Source organism: Cibotium barometz, chromosome 15 (genome assembly GCF_041138505.1).
Source record: "Cibotium barometz isolate CiBa-2024 chromosome 15, ASM4113850v1, whole genome shotgun sequence".
Lineage (NCBI taxonomy): Eukaryota > Viridiplantae > Streptophyta > Polypodiopsida > Cyatheales > Cibotiaceae > Cibotium > Cibotium barometz.
The window spans coordinates 26,893,124-26,911,567 of record NC_141060.1 but is presented as its reverse complement, the minus strand read 5'-3'; the positions used below and the strand labels follow the sequence as shown (position 1 = coordinate 26,911,567).

At 44.4% G+C, this 18,444-nt stretch overlaps 1 protein-coding gene across 7 annotated transcripts in view; it reads right to left on the bottom strand.

Annotated features, from left to right (window-relative positions):
- Positions 1-732: 732 nt before the first annotated feature.
- The window catches only part of LOC147631113 (Asparagine synthase family protein), a 72,210-nt gene continuing 54,498 nt past the window's right edge, over positions 733-18,444 (bottom strand). Inside the window, exons 8-15 of one of the 7 annotated variants that reach the window (XR_015267533.1) lie at positions 15,378-15,550; positions 4,218-4,317; positions 2,232-2,348; positions 2,092-2,148; positions 1,881-2,005; positions 1,525-1,637; positions 1,202-1,251; positions 733-1,116 (exon numbers count right to left, since the gene is read on the bottom strand). Coding sequence is in view for 1 of the 7 variants with exons in the window: in XM_086809444.1 (XP_086665570.1) it covers positions 1,538-1,564; positions 1,881-1,988; positions 2,092-2,148; positions 2,232-2,348; positions 4,218-4,317; positions 15,378-15,550 (582 nt within the window). In the remaining 6 variants the exon portion in view is untranslated. Of the gene's footprint in view, positions 1,175-1,201; positions 1,252-1,524; positions 1,638-1,880; positions 2,006-2,091; positions 2,149-2,231; positions 2,349-4,217; positions 4,318-15,377; positions 15,551-18,444 lie in introns of all 7 variants that reach the window. The other 6 variants (XR_015267531.1, XR_015267530.1, XR_015267534.1 and 3 more) reach the window with 6 other exon arrangements.

Here is an 18,444-nt window from a genome sequence, read left to right as displayed (position 1 = left end):
CCAATTCAAGCTGTGAAGTTGGGTACGAGGTAGCTTTTACAACGACAATTGAATGTGTATAGCACCTACTGGTTTGAGTGTTGGATAGTTGTTCCCCGCTTTCATCTTTAGTGATAGTCAGAGTGCATTGACAGTTTGTGAGGAACCCACTGTTTCATGCTCGCTCTAAGCACATTGAGATGCACTATCATTATGTCACAGAGAGGCTCTCTGCAAGAGACATCAACTTGGTCTGTGTCGACACACAACGTTGCAGGTTTGTTCATGAAGGTGCTTCATCATGAAAAAATCAAAGATTTCCGTAAAGCTTTGTGCTTATTTCCTTTCAAGGATAGACCGTGAAAATTCAAAGATTTCCATAGAGCTTTGGGCTTATTGCCTTTCGAAGATTGGCTGGCCATATCCTTGTACATGTTCACATCATCACTCCTAGGGGGTCTGTAGACATATACCATATAGGCAGTGATCTATGTGAACACACTTAGTAGGCAGTGATCTATGTGAACAAACATAATAGCTGGAGCACTTTCTCTCAATACGACATTTTTTTCCCAACTTGTGAACACCCTCTTATTTCATATTGTTGGGTGTACTTATCACATTGTACTTGCACCACTCATTATCCAATGCAATCAGTATCAAGTTGTGTGCTTCTCTCTCTCACAACTGTGTAGTTGCCAAACTCTGTGTGTGGGTGTGTGCTGCTGCTGTTGCTGTAAACCCCAGCCCAACAAAGGATTCAACAATTGTTGCTATTGCAAAGAGCAAGAATACAGCTTTGGCCTAAATCACTCTCCATACGCCAAGTAAATTCATAATTATAGAAACAAGGAAAGAGGAAGTTGCAAAAGAAATTAAACTAGTATGAGATATTGTGAAGCTAAGAAGTGAAATTTATGGTAAGGTCTTCACGTGTGTTGTCAAGCCATCATTTGCCACCAAAAAGGCACGCCGCCTTATGAGTGTTTGTCATGCCATACTTATGCCAGGTCACTCCCACCTTTGAGGGATACCCATCTAGCTAAGTCATATGAAAAGTGCAGCAGTAGTTGAGTGCTATTCATTGCCTGGCTGTGTGAACAACCCTTGGAGTGCAACCTGTCCAGGCGGACAGACCTGCATGGAGGGCATCCATCCATCGACAATTTGTACTGTTTGAGCAATAATTGCCTTTCTGTATACACCAAGACATCAATGTTACCTTGAAGTTTCACATTTGGTGTATTTGAGATTGCCAGATTAGGCAGAGACCTGATCAAAAAAGTTATGCAAAATATGAATGATAGCAAAAAACCCCATTGATTAGCCATGCCTTCATTTGTAAGGCTGGATACACAACCAACCCCTGCCAATCAGCGGAGGCCCATCCAGCCTGCCCATGCAATCTTGTTCATCCAACTCCCCACCCCCCATCGCATGGGCCAGGAAGGTTGTGTATCCAGCCTACACAATTTTTTAGATATCATAGGCCTTGGGAGGTTACAAAATAAGTTGACATAGTTGTTGTTGACAATGAATTCTTACTTGATAGTAAGGTCTAGGTAATGGTGGCGTGGTCTCCTGCCTGCTTCACAAATATCCATCAGACTAAGCAAACAAAACCTATCTGATGCTTACTTCTTTTCGGTAATATAATCCTGTCACAGGATCCCAAGAAGTTACGCTCAAGAGCACTTCCCGCTGCTTTGACTAATAACATAAGATCCTCTTTTATTCATCACTACTATGCTTTCTACAAATATATGCACTAGTATGCGCCTCAACTGTATACATGCACATGTGGAGCCTTTCAATGCTAAAAGCTTGTGATATCAAAATGGTTGAAGTGAACATGAAACAATTATGAAATTATTTCACTGTGGTAGATGTTAAATTGTCACCTGTCTCTGAAGGTAATGAAGAGTTGCACTGCCTGCTGATGCCTGATTAGCTGCACGGTTGCTACCGAAATTTCTCCGATTTGATTCCCGGGCTATACGGCTACCAAACTGAATACAAAGTCTCCCTTCAGTAAGTTCATACATAGTGTGAGTACACAGGCATAAAATGAAAACTGTGTAGCTTGATGCGCTGCAAGTGCACAAAACCAACCTGGATGGCACGCTTTGGCAAAGATGCAGCGGATTTGAGGCCTAAAACCAAAGCAATCTGCAAAAAATATGCATCATTGATAAGAGCCAAAACTTCATTGTTTTTCCACCCAATTAGAACTGTTCCTTGGACCATCATACCTCTCTAAGGATCTTCTTGTCACCTTGTCCTGAAGGTTGCCTGAGATCAACAATATCCCACAGGGGTATGTCTAAGAGTGACTGAATCACGTCCTCATCCAAAAATGGAAAACGAGCCTGAAAACAAATCAACAACAACTACATTCAATCAATTCTACATTCTAGACTGTTAGCAGGTATGACTTTGTGAAGAAGAAGAGTATAAACTTGTTGCATAGAATACTAGAGCATTAGAAAACCACCAAGGGGTATGATAATCACCAAGAGATGTCTTAAGAAGGGAAAAGGGAAAAAGGGGGGGGGGGGTGGTAGAGTCATAAACTAGAGTAACCATCAAACTCTCACGAGTTAAACAAAGCTCATGATCTTGATTTTCCAGACTCTGCCATTTGAGGCTTGCTAGCTGTACCATGACCTTGTGCAAGATTTTAGTACTAATCTTGAGTTCTTCACGCCCCAAACAGATGGACTAGCTTGTCCATGTTTCTCTATTATCCATATAGATGATGGAATACATCCCTTCCCAAGGCTTAAACCAATGACTACCATATCTTTCTCTAGTGGAATCTTCTCTGCTCCTGTCGGGTTTAGATAAGGTACATGCAAACACTCCCCAAATACCAAATACCTGTCTCCGTTAAGCTTAGAGCTGTCAAGTGTAAAAGTTGATTTTTCGACACTAGACATAGGCATCGAGGAATCCATGATTTCACACTCCCATTGGCAGCATTGAAAAGAATTGTTGTAGATAACGTAGTTTTATAGCTGCAGAACATTAAGCACCTGAAAAGCATCCTGCAGCTGGCACCCAGAAGAATGGCAAGCCTGCTGCTATCTTTGAGGATGCAGCACACAAGTAAACAGATGAGCAGCCCCAGGTGCCCTCTTATTGGTTTGCCAAAAGGTGGATATGCAAGTGATTTCACAATCAAATGCACCCCATAACGCTGCACCATCACCAATTTCCTACGTGGAAAACACAGAAGTAGCATTTCGTATCCTGCAGCTGCAGGTCCAAGCCCTCCATCACACAGCCATAAGCCAAAAGTGCATTTGTCAAGCATCCATAGGTTGGCTGTCTGACAGCTTACACTTCGCTGACTCATACTGTGACATAGCAGCATCGTTTTTTCAAAATCCGCATGTGAACATAAGGGAGGAAGTCCCTCCCTCGTCCACCTGTCCACTCACCTGGTTAGGCCCCCCAGATGCTTGTGAACCCAGCCTGAAACATCGAGCAAAGACAGGGACTCATCTAAGCCAGGAATAATTAATGTAAATCCCAAGGCACCTCCTTATGCATATGGGATGGCTGTCCTAGAGTGCTCCTAAAAGTATTCCACCACACCTGCCCCAAAGTCACGTGGTAAAAGGGGCATGCCATTCACCATCATAGCATCAAAATTCCCTCCATGCTTAAGCCCTTCAAATCAAAACATGCATGATTACAGTTATTGAACTCCCAAAATTCTTTTAGAATTTTCTTTCAAAAATAATTTTCTATTCCAAAATGTGACACTGAGGTTGGGTTCAGAAGGGAGCACCCACACACTCAGCTTGCTGACATGGCACTCCCTTAGTAAAGGGAGGGCGGACGTGATGGCCAGCAGCTGCACCAATGGATACTGTGGACCCCAAAGTTTACTAGATGGAGGATGTGCAAGGGATGTTTTGTGTATGGCATGCCTAAGCCATATCCACGTCGGAAATGTCAAGCAAAAAGTGCACTCGTCACAGGAATGAAACCCGTGCCCATACGTTCTTATTGCTAAAATGTTTCTACAGCTTTATGTAGTTGCATTCAAGATGAAAGCAAGCAGGATCTCCAAAGAATAAACCATGGGTATTCACAAACTCTTTTTATGGCTACTTTGCCATAACCACAGTGGCAGCTTTTGAACTCAACCTAGAACATACATTTGAAAATCAGTAAAGCCCTGCTATCTCGATTTTTTTGTGATTATTGAAAACCTACAAAGACATTACCTCTTTTCCATGATCTGCAATGCACCTATCATCTCTCCCCATGTTCCTCTTCCAAAGTCGCTGCATGTCCAGCCTCATTTCCGTCTCCAATGCCTTCCACCTAATTAAGGAAAAGAATCAATGCTGAGTGTTTTAACTAGACAAGACCCATACTCTAATACCTTATCTATTATCCAATGGCATTCCTAGACCTAGCACAAGAGGGTACAAAATTGGATTCCCAAGAAGAAAGATTCGTAAACTAGAATTCACAAATATATACACTTTTTTCTCCTAAGAAGACCTTTGAGAGTCTCTGAGCCATCACCATAGCACACCTTGGGATCCCATACCACCAAGTTGCTTGCCACATAGAGCTACTCCTAGAAATAGGGTCCAACGCGCTTGGTAGACGTCTCTACCGCGAGGATTCCTCACAATAAGCGTAAGTGAGCCCAATGTACTCTTTTATAGCAACAATCTGCAAGAGAGCACGTAGGATAAGAGAACACTACACAGGATATGTGAACATGGAGTCTGGTTCCTCCCTCCTGCTACTTGCTTCCATATTTAAGCATCAAAACTTACCAAATTGCAAGTAGAGTTGGTGACAGCGGAAGTCTTCGCGATGGAAGTGTTTGGTGTGCTGAAATCTTCGATTTATCGCAATCCTTCACGACAAAAGTCTTCAAGAGAATGAAGGGAACCCTGGAAAGCTCCCCTATGGTTCAACTTGAGAAAGGAGGGCTGAAATTAGGGTTTTCAACAAAAAGACCAAAAATTACAGAAAAAATAAGAGCTGCTTTGCTGAATATTAGTCATTGGGAGTGTGTGGGAGAGTGAACACCACCTGGAAACACTCTTGGAAGCTTGGAAAACACCCTAGCAAGCTTGGATATGGAGTTGGGAAGGAGAAAATGCAGAAAATACAGCCAAAGAGGCCTCATGAAGGGGGCGCCTACTTCTAGAGAGAGAGTGAGTTGTCCACTCTAGGTGTTAGGTAGAGAGGACAAGTGGCTTGTGGTGCAAGCTAGAGCGGACACTTGGCTGGTTGCTCCCTTTGTACAAAGGGGATAAGGTCTGGACGGTGGGCATTGTATTTTGTCCACCTCGGGACATCAGTGTGTGCGAACACAAGACTGGTCATAACTTATAAGTGAGTTTTGGTCGCCCAAAACTTAATGAAGCGTGTACACACTAACTTATAAATTAGTGCTAATTCCTAAAGCTAGGTTTTATGACCAATACTTACCACCTGTCACATGCCACATAACCATGTTGGCAGACAGTTACACGCACGGTTCACAGGCAGGCGTCCCCTTACCCGGAACTACACATTGGTTAGGCAAGCATGAAAACAGCAAGCAAGTCCATAAAGATGCCATGCAAAAATCTGCAACAATCTGCAAGAGAGCACGTGGGACAAGAGAACACTACACAGGATATGTGAACATGGAGTCTGGTTCCTCCCTCTTGCTACTTGCTTCCATATTTAAGCATCAAAACTTACCAAATTGCAAGTAGAGTTGGTGACAGCGGAAGTCTTCGCGATGGAAGCGTTTCGTGTGTTGAATTCTTTAATTTGTCGCGATCCTTCATAACAAAAGTCTTCAAGAGGATGAAGGGAACCCTGGAAAGCTTCCCCTATGGTTCAACTTGAGAAAGGAGGACTGAAATTAGGGTTTTCAACAAAAAGACCAAAAATTACAGCAAAAGTAAGAGCTGCTTTGCTGAATTTCAATCATTGGGAGTGTGTGGGAGGGTGAACACCACCTGGAAACACTCTTGGAAGCTTGGAAAACACCCTAGCAAGCTTGGATATGGAGTTGGGAAGGAGAAAATGCAGAAAATACAGCCAAAGAGGCCTCGTGAAGGGAGCGCCTGCTTCTAGAGAGAGTGAGTTGTCCACTCTAGGTGTTAGGTAAAGAGGACAAGTGGCTTGTGGTGCAAGCTAGAGCGGACACTTGGCTGGTTGCTCCCTTTGTACACAAAGGGGATAAGGTCTGAGCGGTGGGCATTGGATTTTGCCCACCTCGGGACATCAGTGTGTGCGAACACAGGGCTAGTCATAACTTATAAGTGAGTTTTGGTCGCCCAAAACTTAATGAAACGTGTACACACTAACTTATAAATTAGTGCTAATTCCTACTAGGTTTATGACCAATACTTACCACCTGTCACATGCCACATAACCATGTCGACAGACAGTTACGGGCACGGTTCACAGGCAGGCGTCCCCTTACCCGGAACTACACATTGGTCAGGCAAGCATGAAAATAGCATGCAATTTCAATTGCAAGCAAGCACATAAAGATGCTATGCAATGCAACATTGGTATGGACTGTTGAGATATCGAGCTCGTCTAGTGAGGCGGTGGACACTGATGACCCACCTGGGGGATAGGCCCCACACTTACACCACTGGCATGGTTGGTGAGATCTTGGGTGATATGCGGCCAGTGGGATGACAGGCTGTGTGACAGCCATTCTAGAGACTGGCATAGTTATAGCGCCAGCTCATTTAGTCGGGTTCACACTATAGAGAACCCGTGTATGTATTGGTTGAGTACCTTTCATATTATGTGCTCTCTTATCTTGTATATGGTGTGTTGAGTGTTGAGTAGAGAAGAAGAAGATTTCAGCCTCTCACCTTGTGTGTTCTCTATTAGGGTTTTGTGAGTGTGTGTGTGTGCTTGCAAGAGCTCAAGCTCTTTTTCCCCTGCATCTTTTCATGGTATCAGAGCCTGGTTCGTGCTAAGGACTGAGCTGCAAGCAAGAGAACCACAGGAAGCGGTACGAGGGTAAGAGCTGCAACTACTCTTCCCTATTTGTGTTGGTGACTACACCCTTGTCGGGAGCTCACCATGATTGGGCACATTCAGGATGCCAAGTCCCCCAAGGAGGCGTGGGACACCTTGGTAAAGCTTTATGAAACAAATACCAAGGCACGCAAGATACAGTTGAAGAATGAACTTCATACTGTGGAGAAAAAGAGCATGTCTGTGAATGACTATGCGTTGAAGATAAAGGGTATTGTGGAATCCCTTGCATCTATTGGTGTGTCAGTAGATGATGATGATAAGGTGGAGGTCTGTCTACGTGGTCTTGGGCCACAATACAAGGCGTTCAAGACGTCTATTCAGACTCGGGAAAACATTCCCAACTTTACAGATTTGGTGTCTATGCTGATTATCGAAGAGAAGAGCTTGGGTGAAGACCAACAATCTTCACAAAGCAAAAACAGTTCAGAGCAACAGGCCTTCTACACGAGTTCAGGAAGAGGACGAGGTAGAGGAGGCCGTGGACGCGGTCAAGGAGGTGGCCGAACAGGTAATCAGAATTATGGCCAGCAGCAGCAGCAGCAGCAGCAGCAACAACAACAACAGTCCCAAAATCAACAACAACAACAACAACACGCAGGTGGAAGAGGTAAATTCAGAGGCAGGGGGAGTCAAAGAGGCCGTGGAAATTGGCAAAGGCAATATAATGATGCACGTGAATGCTATTATTGTGGTAAGCCTGGACATGTGCAGGCAGAATGTTATAAGAAGCAGGCTGACATGCAAAATGGGAAAGTGCAGCAAAACAACTATGCATCCTCAAGCAGAAATAATGAGGATAATGAAAGGTTGTTTGTTATGCAGCATGTCGTGAATGCCATGTCTGAAAATGTTGATGCAGCACAAAAAGATAATGTATGGTATGTGGATTCAGGCGCTTCGAACCACATGACGAGTCATGGGGAGTGGTTCAAGGAGATGAAAAACCCGGAAAGACCAGGTTTTGTGGAAACAGGGGATGACACTGCTCATCCAATTGCCCATGTTGGAGATGTGCCATTGTCTATGCAGGATGGCAAAGTGAAGTACCTTGCAAATGTACTTCATGTACCGAACATAACAAAGAATCTGGTTTCAGTTGGCCAGATGATTGAGCAGGGTTTGCAGGTTCGGTTTAACCCTGATGGTTGTTATGTCGAAGACTTCAAAGACAAGTGCAGGTTGGTTGCAAAAGGCAACAGAGTGGGCAGAATGTTTACGTTGAATGTAGACATGCCTGAAATGAGTGCTGCGATGTTTGCAAATGGTTCAGGAATTGTTGCAGACACAGACATCTGGCATAAAAGGATTGGACATGTGAATGTGCAGAGATTGAAGTCTATGCAGACTAAAGGAATTGTGACAGGGCTGCCAAAATTTAAAGTGAAAGGTATGCAGAAAATATGTGAAGCATGCCAATTTGGGAAGCAAACAAAGCATGTGTTTCCACGTAACAGATATGTGAGCAGAAATGCACTAGATGTTGTGCATTCAGATGTATGGGGTCCTACGAAGACCATATCTATGGGAGGCTGCAGGTATTATGTGACTTTCATTGATGACCACACAAGGAAAGTGTGGGTATATTTCATGAAGGAGAAGAGTGAGGTGTTCACTCACTTTCAGAATTTCAGAGTTTTGGTTGAAAAGCAAACAGGGAAATATGTACAGTGCCTAAGGTCAGATGGAGGGGGAGAGTACTTCTCCAATGAGTTCTCTGAATTTTTGAAGAAGAATGGTATTCGGAGACAGTTTACATGCAGATACACTCCGCAGCAAAATGGAGTTGCTAAGCGAAAAAACACGCACATTGCTGAGATTGCGCGAGCATTGATGGAAGAGAAGAATATGCCGCATTGCTATTGGGCTGAGGCTGTTTCTACAGCAGTATATATCATGAACAGGACTCCAACTGCAGCCATACATGATGTAACTCCAAAGGAGAGGTTTACTGGCAGAAAACCAGATTTGTCTCATCTGAAAGTCTTTGGATGCATTGCATATGTGCATGTACCAGATGAGCTGAGAACTAAGCTGGATCCGAAAGCTGAAAAATGTGTGTTTATTGGATATTCCCTTGAGCAAAAGGGATACAGGTGTTATAACCCTACTACATGTGAGTTGAGGGTAAGCAGGGATGTTGTTTTTGATGAGATGAGCAGCTGGTATGCTGCTGAAAAAGAAGTTGTTGGGGCTGATGTGAGTGGTGTGATGAAGTGTGGTTGCACAGAATGCAGGTCAGCAATCACAATCTTTGAGTGGACCAGGAGAGTCCTCATCTAGTGGGTCTGTTGATAGACCATGGAGTGGCAGGCTGCGTCATAATACCAGCCCTGCAAATGTGATTACTACATCACGTAAAGGAAAAGAGAAAGTGGTTGAGCCCCTTGGTATGCCTGACATTTCTGCAGGGCATTCTCATGTTGATGGAGAGTCTAGTGGTTCAGATATGAGCCTTGATGAGGAGCTTGGGATCCCAGCTATGAGAACACCTGGTGTAAAGAAGGCTATGGAAGCCATGAATGAAAAGCTGCGAAGATCTGGGAGAGTGAAGAACCCTGTGCAGAGGTTTACTTATGATGGTTATGTGGCATATCACTATGCATATATGGCAAAGGTTGTGCAGGTTGTTGAGCCCACATGCATTGATGAAGCTGTTGGAAATGTGTATTGGGAGAAAGCTATGGATGAGGAGATGGATGCACTATATGGAAATGAAACTTGGGATTTAGTGCAATTGCCTGAAAACAAGAAAGCCATTGGATGCAAGTGGGTGTACAAAGTTAAACATAATAGTGATGGAAGCATAAACAGGTACAAGGCTAGATTGGTAGCCAAAGGATATGCGCAGACATATGGGATTGATTATGAGGAAACTTTCAGCCCAGTTGCCAAGATGGCAACGATGAGAGTTGTGATAGCAGTGGCTGCGTTAAAGCAATGGTCTTTACGTCAGATGGATGTAAAGAATGCATTCTTGCATGGGGATTTGCAAGAAGAGGTGTATATGTTGCAGCCACTTGGTTATGAGGATGTTGGTCAGGGTCACCCCGAGCATGTTTGCAGGTTGAAGAAAGCCTTGTATGGCTTAAAGCAAGCACCAAGAGCATGGTCTGACAAGATTTCTGAATATCTTGTCACTATTGGCTTTCATGTAGCCAATGCAGATTTCTCGCTGTATGTGAGACATGGTGATAGAGGAGTTGTGCTTGTTGTCATCTATGTAGATGACTTGATCATTACGGGGGACCATGATGCAGAGATATTTGATATAAAGATCTTGCCAAGACAGAAGTTTGAGATGAAGGATTTGGGGGAGCTCAAATATTTCTTGGGCATTGAGGTGATTAGGTCACCACATGGTATTGGATTACTGCAGAGACAGTATGGCTTGGACATGTTGTCCAAGTATGGTATGACAGGCTGTAAGCCTATTTCTATGCCATTGGATCAGAATGGCAAGTTGAGTGCAGATTCAGGAGAGATCTTGGAGGATCCTACTATGTACAGGCGCATAGTAGGAAGCTTGATCTATATGACGATCACCAGACCAGATTTGAGCTATGCTGTTGGGTTGGTGAGTCAGTTTATGCAGGTTCCACGGAAACCGCATTTGGATGCAGTGAGACGCATACTGAGGTATGTGAGGTCTACTTTGCATTGTGGACTATTCTATGAGACTGGGACAGAGATATTTGTACATGGGTACACAGATGCTGATTGGGCTGGTAGTATCTCAGACAGAAGATCTACCAGTGGCTTCATGTTTTCTTTGGGGAGTGCTGCTGTGACTTGGAGCAGCAAGAAGCAGCCTACGGTTGCTCTATCGAGTACAAAGGCCGAGTACAGAGAAGCTGCTATGGCAGCATGTGAGGTAGCTTGGTTGAGGAAGCTACTTGCAGATTTGGGTCTATCAGTGGATAGACAAGTTGTCATTTTCTGTGACAACATTAGCAGTATACAGTTGGCCAGGAACCCAGTATTTCATGCTCGTACAAAGCATATAGAGGTCCACTACCACTTCGTCAGAGAGAAGGTCTTGGCAGGAGACCTTGACCTTGTTTATGTCAGCACAGAGGATCAGGTAGCTGACATCTTCACCAAAGCATTGGGTACAGAGAAGCTCCGCAGATTCAGGGCTTCGCTTGGTGTACATGAGATGGAGTTGAGCTCGAGGGGGAGTGTTGAGATATCGAGCTCGTCTAGTGAGGCGGTGGACACTGATGACCCGCCTGGGGGATAGGTCCCACACTTACACCACTGGCATGGTTGGTGAGATCTTGGGTGATATGCGGCCAGTGGGATGACAGGCTGTGTGACAGCCATTCTAGAGACTGGCATAGTTATAGCGCCAGCTCATTTAGTCGGGTTCACACTATAGAGAACCCGTGTATGTATTGGTTGAGTACCTTTCATATTATGTGTACTCTTATCTTGTATATGGTGTGTTGAGTGTTGAGTAGAGAAGAAGAAGATTTCAGCCTCTCACCTTGTGTGTTCTCTATTAGGGTTTTGTGAGTGTGTGTGTGTGCTTGCAAGAGCTCAAGCTCTCTTCCCCCCTGCATCTTTTCATGGACAATCCCCGTTCATGAAACTATACCAAAATAGATGCGCTCCAGATAAGTACACGAGGTACCAAACCCAATGGAACACCAATCCTCCAAGCATTTCGGGCATGTACACACAGACGCAAGTTCCAGCAGACAGCCAAGTCCATAGTATCACATGAGTGGCATCAATCCCGGGCATATGCAACTGCCATGGACGTCAGTCCAATGTACATACATAATGAGAAAACACGGGTGGACCAATTGGGTGGCCAGATGGTGACAGTTGGCCTATTGTGCATGAGAGAAAAAATCACTACTCACACATGAAGTTGACCAAGTTTTATGGAACCATGTGTATGGTTATGATGAAGGCATCATTGTATCTGTTTATCATGTACATAGAGTATTGCATGTGGGCAATCCAGCTTGCCCGAATCTGGAAGCCTCCAAGCTTGTACAATTGAAATACTCCTTGGTTTATCCAAGCAAAGGGGGGGGGGCGGGGAGAGAGCATTTCAGCCCCAGTGTGGTGCCCCTATGCTTATGTTTCATTTTCAACATTGTGGATATTTTCTCATGTTACAGCTTTGTGAATATGGTTAAGTGGGTATGACCATGTTTAAAGTTTAGTACGCATTGATGGTATAACAAAGTGTGTTAAAGGTCCTAGTCTCCCAGGCAGTTCAATTTCATTAGTAGACAGTCGGTAGCAAGTACATAGGCCATTAAAATATAGGAAACTTGATCCAACATTTCTTCGCGCGATAGAATTGTTGCAAAGTAGCCTGTAGTAGGCAGCCACAAGCACAAATGATGTGCAAGAGGAGTGGAGAGGGCTGATTTCTAGTTCCCAGCATGAGTGTGTGTGTAGAGGGCTTGCCAAATAAATAAGAAGACCTACCAAACTTGCCCCAAATGTATCTACACCTCATAATGCCCCTTGTCCACAGATGTGTCTTCACTTGTTCAAACCACTTGTATAAACAGTATGAATCCTATTACTCACAAGCTACCGAACTTATAAAATGTCTACCGTATTAAAATGAATGTGAAACCCTTTAAAAACCAGGGTGAGTGTGGACAACCAAATAAGAGCATGTTTTTGCGCTAAATCCTTTTCTCGGGTGCTTGGCTGCCACGCGTGCTTCCCACGCAACAAGTGACTATCTCTACATCCACGAAGTGTCTCGGGCGCCTAGACCAAACACCGGGTGGCACCTAGCTCTTTGCACCGGAAAATCTCCCATTCCCAAAGATTCTACTTTCCAAATATTTGGGCGTCCAGGAGTACACGAACCCCTTTCATACTAGGAAATGTCCGGTCTAGTGACATCTTTCTAGCTTCTTAAAAGTTGTCCGCAACTTTAAGCTTCAAGCCATATATCCAAGCTATAATTATGTTCCATTAAGTGGGCAGGATGAGACAATCTCACAAATCCAATATAACTGAAAGAATCCATGTCCCAAATAGATAGGTGCTATAGCACGAATATTCAAATCTTTCTCTAGATGGAAGAATAGATCACTGGTGTTCCGAGACCACACAACACTCGTGTTCCCATACTAGCGCCTAGCTCTCTCTAGAGACACACAAAACCAATACCAATCTAGAGCCAAAATGCTGAAGTCAAGACATACCACTTGCACTCTGTGTCGGTTGTGCCATAAAGACCCAAGAAACACTTGGCCAATGATAACCATATAGATATGCCAAACTGTAATCTATAGAAATTCTCGAGCAAAGGATGCTTCATAAATATAGTCCATAATCCATTGACAAACCATATAAGCCAGGCTATTCAACTGATAATAGTGTTTTTCCTAAAACAATTCAAGGCAAACAACATACAATTCTCCTTGTTAGGACATACAAGGATTCAATGTTCAAGGGTACTTGCAATAAATAGCAAAAAGCTCCAACTTTGCAAAACTCAAAGTATACTTAGCTTTTCTTTGTCACACTCAATCCTATGACTTTTGGGTCATAGACCCACCATGCTTCCCTAGTCAAAAGATATAACTCCATATTGGTAGCCTTAGAGCTTGATAATATGATCCATGGCACCAATTTAAAAGAGAATATTGATCACATGCACAAAAAGACATTTCCAAAAATCCATAGACCAAGGTGTCTTACACTTACGCTCTTGACACAACTTTGAATCGGCTTGCCATGCCTAATAGCATTCATGGCAAGCATGGTCTCCACTTGTGATCTTTCCTTCGTTATGAGAGAGAAGGAAGCATATGCTCTGATACCAATGAAACCGAACCGCCCGGGGAACAGTGCGTTTGACACACTTTGTTATACCATCAATGTGTATTAAACGTTACACATTGGCCACAGCCACTAAACCATATTCACAAAGCTAAAACATGAGAACGCTTCTCAAATACGGGCAAGCTAAATTATCCACATACAACACCATATACATGATAAGCATATACAATGATGCCTTCATCATAACCATCCACATGGTTCCACAAAACTTGGTCAACATCCTGTGTTGATACAAATTACCACATAATCACAGCTATAGACATAGTGGTACAATCGATAGGGCATCAGTACAGCAGGCTGGTACAGCATTTAGGGCATCCAGTATAGCCAGTACGACAAGTATAGAGGCTAGTGCAACAGGTACAGAGGCTGGTACGACATGTACGATGACTGGTACAATAGGTACAGAGGCTGGTATAGTAGGTACAAAGGCCGGTACAGAGCCTAGCACAGCTGGTGTATAGTAGGTATAGTGGCTGGTATAGCCGGTATAGAGGTTGGTATAGCAGGTACATAGGCCAATACAACATCACATTCCCAGCACCCCTGGTTTGATGAGCACATAACAAGCCCCATCTTTTAAAAGTTTAAAGCAGCTTCCACCTAGAAGTTCTACTTTGACTATTTGACAGCTCAAAAAGGTCTTGCAGTGGGGGCCCGGATGGCTACCATGGATGCCACTCGGCGGCATCACAAGAGTCTCACCGCTATTCTAGGGTTGCCCTGTGCGGGCAACAGGTGTGGCAGAGGATTCTCTGGAAATTCAGCCAGAACCAGTTACACCTCCATTTCTTCGCCTGGGGAGCAGGATAAGATTAGACCCTGCACCCAGTACGAGGAGGATGGCACACATCTCACACTCCACCTTAAGTCACAGCCGATCACTATTATGGAGGTGAGGCAGGTTCCCACGACTCCCTGGGCTATTTCCACACCACAAGGTTCCTGATGGGAGTCCATTATTACCCTCACTGCCTGGCAGATGATGCTGCAAGACACATTGAGGGGTTTGCCATTCCGTAAGCAGAGTCCATGTGGGCCATCTTGACTAACCTCATCCACAATCTCCATAGCCATTGGGAGTGCCTCCAAGGCATCCCCAGAGCTATGCAGGAACAGGGGGCAGCTTTTCTGCACATCTGGAGCCCCAGATTCTTGTCTAGAGGCACACAGACAGACGGGTTCACATTGTGCTACAGGCCCCCAGTGTGGCACCCCTCACACCCTCTTATGTAGCGTCCTTGAGAGTAAACAGCCATTGAGAGACGCTTTCCCTTTCTTCTTAGACTTATAACTCACTAGAGGCGCTGTATCTGAGTTCTCATATGTACTTGAAAGGAACTGTTTTGAGGGATAAAAGGGAACTTGGGTAGTCTACGGTATTAAACATTGGTTTAATGTACAAAAAGAGAGAAGTAAGATGACCTTCAGGCACAGACGGGGTTACATGGTGCACATGCAATGACAAAAGGGAGTCAAACACAACCTTATAAATGCTTTTTAACATAAAGTCTTGCTAGCAGCTCACATACCCGCCTTCTTTGAACTTAGTGCGATGTCTTCCATAGCCAGCACATTGCTCATCTGCTCCTGAACCAACCAAAATGACTCGGGCCTCAGATTTATACTGTTTGCGTGATGTACCATCTTTCACCCAACCATGACCCTGGGCTGCTAGCCAGAGAGCTGTCCCAATATTCAGGTCCTAGAAGCATGAAAAAAATTGTCATTTGACCAGTTCACATTTGCCACCAGCTAAACACAATACATTATGCACTAAAAATTGAGGCCAAAACACACAAGAGCGTTCAATGCACAAAGTGTTTCTTTGCATATCACTCTAGCCTCTTTCTAGCACAACCTTTATCTCTACCCACTTTGATCCAAATAACCTTAATAATGTTGACCCTTGGACATGTCAATAACTCCAAATACAAATTGAGCATATACCAGACCTAGAGCTCCCTCCACAATTGTAAATTACATCAAGAATGGACTCTAAGATTCATGGCTGAAGGCAAATTTTCTAAGCCCCCAACAAAACCCCACACCCACACACACAACAACAACAACAACAAAAAAGAAAAAGAAAAAACAAACGAGGATGTGTGTGATTACGTCCGTAAGCTAATCAATGGGAAGACTTGCTCAAGCACCTTTGACAATTGAGATATTAAGTTTATGGGAGGAACCACTGGCAGGATTGTGGATCAAAGTGAGACAAGTGGCCTCACACTTGTCACCTCAGCTCCACACTTGTCTTATAGCTTTTACTTGCCATTCTAGCTCATGAGAGCCCCAAATCTATAAATTGGAGCCTTCTCTCTTCATTTGAGTAGGCTCTATTGATGCAAACTAACCTCCATCATGTTGGCAACTCTTCTCTATTCTTGGTGGTTCTCTACTCCAAGATTATGGCTCTCTACCACCACCACAAGCTACCCGACTGCCGGCTGCTCTCTTTCTTTTTCTTAGCGTTGCCCTCCTCCTTAGCCCCGTCTGCGCTTGCTTCACCCCCCTTCGCCTCTTCGCACCCCAATTGTTCTTGCTCTGCACTTCTGTGTGCCTGCCTTTCTTGCACACTGTGTCTGCGCAACCGCCCTTCCACCATTGTGCCGCCGCCTCTCGCTGCCATCTCTCTTGCATGCTACCCTCTGCTTGCCTCTTCTTTGCGCCACCTTGCCCCCTCGACCCCTTCTTCATGCCGGCCTCTCCTCCTCTTTGTCGTCCTGCCCTTCCCTTGTTCTGCATCCTGTGTGTTGCACAAATAGACCCCCGGGCCTCCTTGCATGCAACTCTTTGCCCATCAGCCCACCAATGTCCTGTCCGCCCTCGGTCTACCTTGCAGCACGCCATTGCCCTGCCTGCATACCTCCCATACTCCACTGCCTAAGCCCTACCCGCTAGCACTCTACTACTAGGAACTGGCACAAAGGGGACCCCTTCAGTCCAAGAATGGAGGGCTCTCCAAACACATACACACCAAAGATGAAAAAGAAAGGAAATATAGTACAATATGGAGTAATACACAGAAGATCATGGATTCCCATGTTAAGGCATGAATGACAGCCATGAAAGAGGTATGCAAGTTGCAGGACTTGGAAATCGAAAATATGCAAAAGAAGCTTGGAGAAATACGAGGGGCAGATAAACTTATGTGCATGTGGCACACCTCCATGCAAGAGGAAATGGATAAATGGAAGGCAGAAATGCAGGTCCAGTTGATGAGCTAGTTAAACGAGATGCGGGGAGAATTGATTAAGATGGTGGAAACCAAAAATAGCTAACAAGCCTTGCTCATCATAGGGTTAGAGGCCCTCCTCATCGAGGATGTGGCAAAGTTAGGTTGGGTGTCAAACATCTTGGAGACCTCTCACATGATGGTGAAGCTTGTGACAAAGAGGCCGAAGGTGCTTGATATATATCGGCGACTTAGAGCTTCTCAAACCTTCAGCCACTAGATTTGCATACACACTAATTGTGGTTGAGAGGCTGGTGAGAGTCCACCAAGGACTCTTACTACAGTGGTTTCCATGGAGTGGATGACTTGGGATGGTCGTGAGAGTCCCAAGATTGTCGCATTTGTGCGTGCTGTCATGAGAGACAATTGGCGGCAAGAGACTAAAACTCTTGTAAAAGCCCTTCAAAGCCTATTTACAATGTTCTCCACATCACCGACACGGAGGGCAGCACGCTTGCACTCTTGTACGAGTTCATGGATAGAATTGGTGAGGCTTTGAACCGCTATAGTGTCTTATCACCAGAGAGGTATGTTGCATTATGCATGCACTCTTAGTCTCTTTGACTCTTCAATGTTAATCTTAGGTATATGACATATCATGGCTGTTTTTATAGGATCCAAGACATTCGAGCCGTATGGAACACACGGTGGGCTTGGTTTCATGACCAATCCATGCAGTTGCTCACATATTGCATCCTCTTTGGAGTAATGAGCAGCAATCCAATAATGAGGAGCTTGAGGATGGATGGCAGCAGTACATCAAGAGATACACAGCAGGAGATGTGGACCATGTGAGGCAGTTCGAGGATGAGCTACTTATTTTCCGAAATGGTAGCTTTAAATTTGGTTCAATGATGGCCAAAATGCGAGACACACAGCTAAAGCCAGTGTCGTGGTGAGAGAAATATGACATCAACAACCCCCACTTGGTCTTGATTCTCGAGTCTTGCAAAAGAATCCACTTGTCGTATACCTATTAATAATTACTCACAAGAGCTTCAACTTCTTTTGTTGCATGAATTATAATAGAAATCCCTTGCCATTCGAATCCTATCACAAGATTATAGCTTAGGTCCTTGTGAGAGGAATTGCAGCACTTGGACCCTCTTTCACACAAAGAAGAGAAATCAGTTGTCCACTGCTCAATTAGAGCGGTTGGTATTTTGTCATTGCAACCTCCGTCTAATTGAGTAGGTAGGCAATCCCATCAAGCAACGCCAAGTCAATGTCGAGAAAGTGAAAGAGTTCCCAAGGATTGCTCAAGAGGAGCGTGACATTTATACCATGCTTTATGAGGAGGTCACCCCAGCACGACATGTTACACGTGCACATTCATCCACAACAGGTGCTAGTACCAT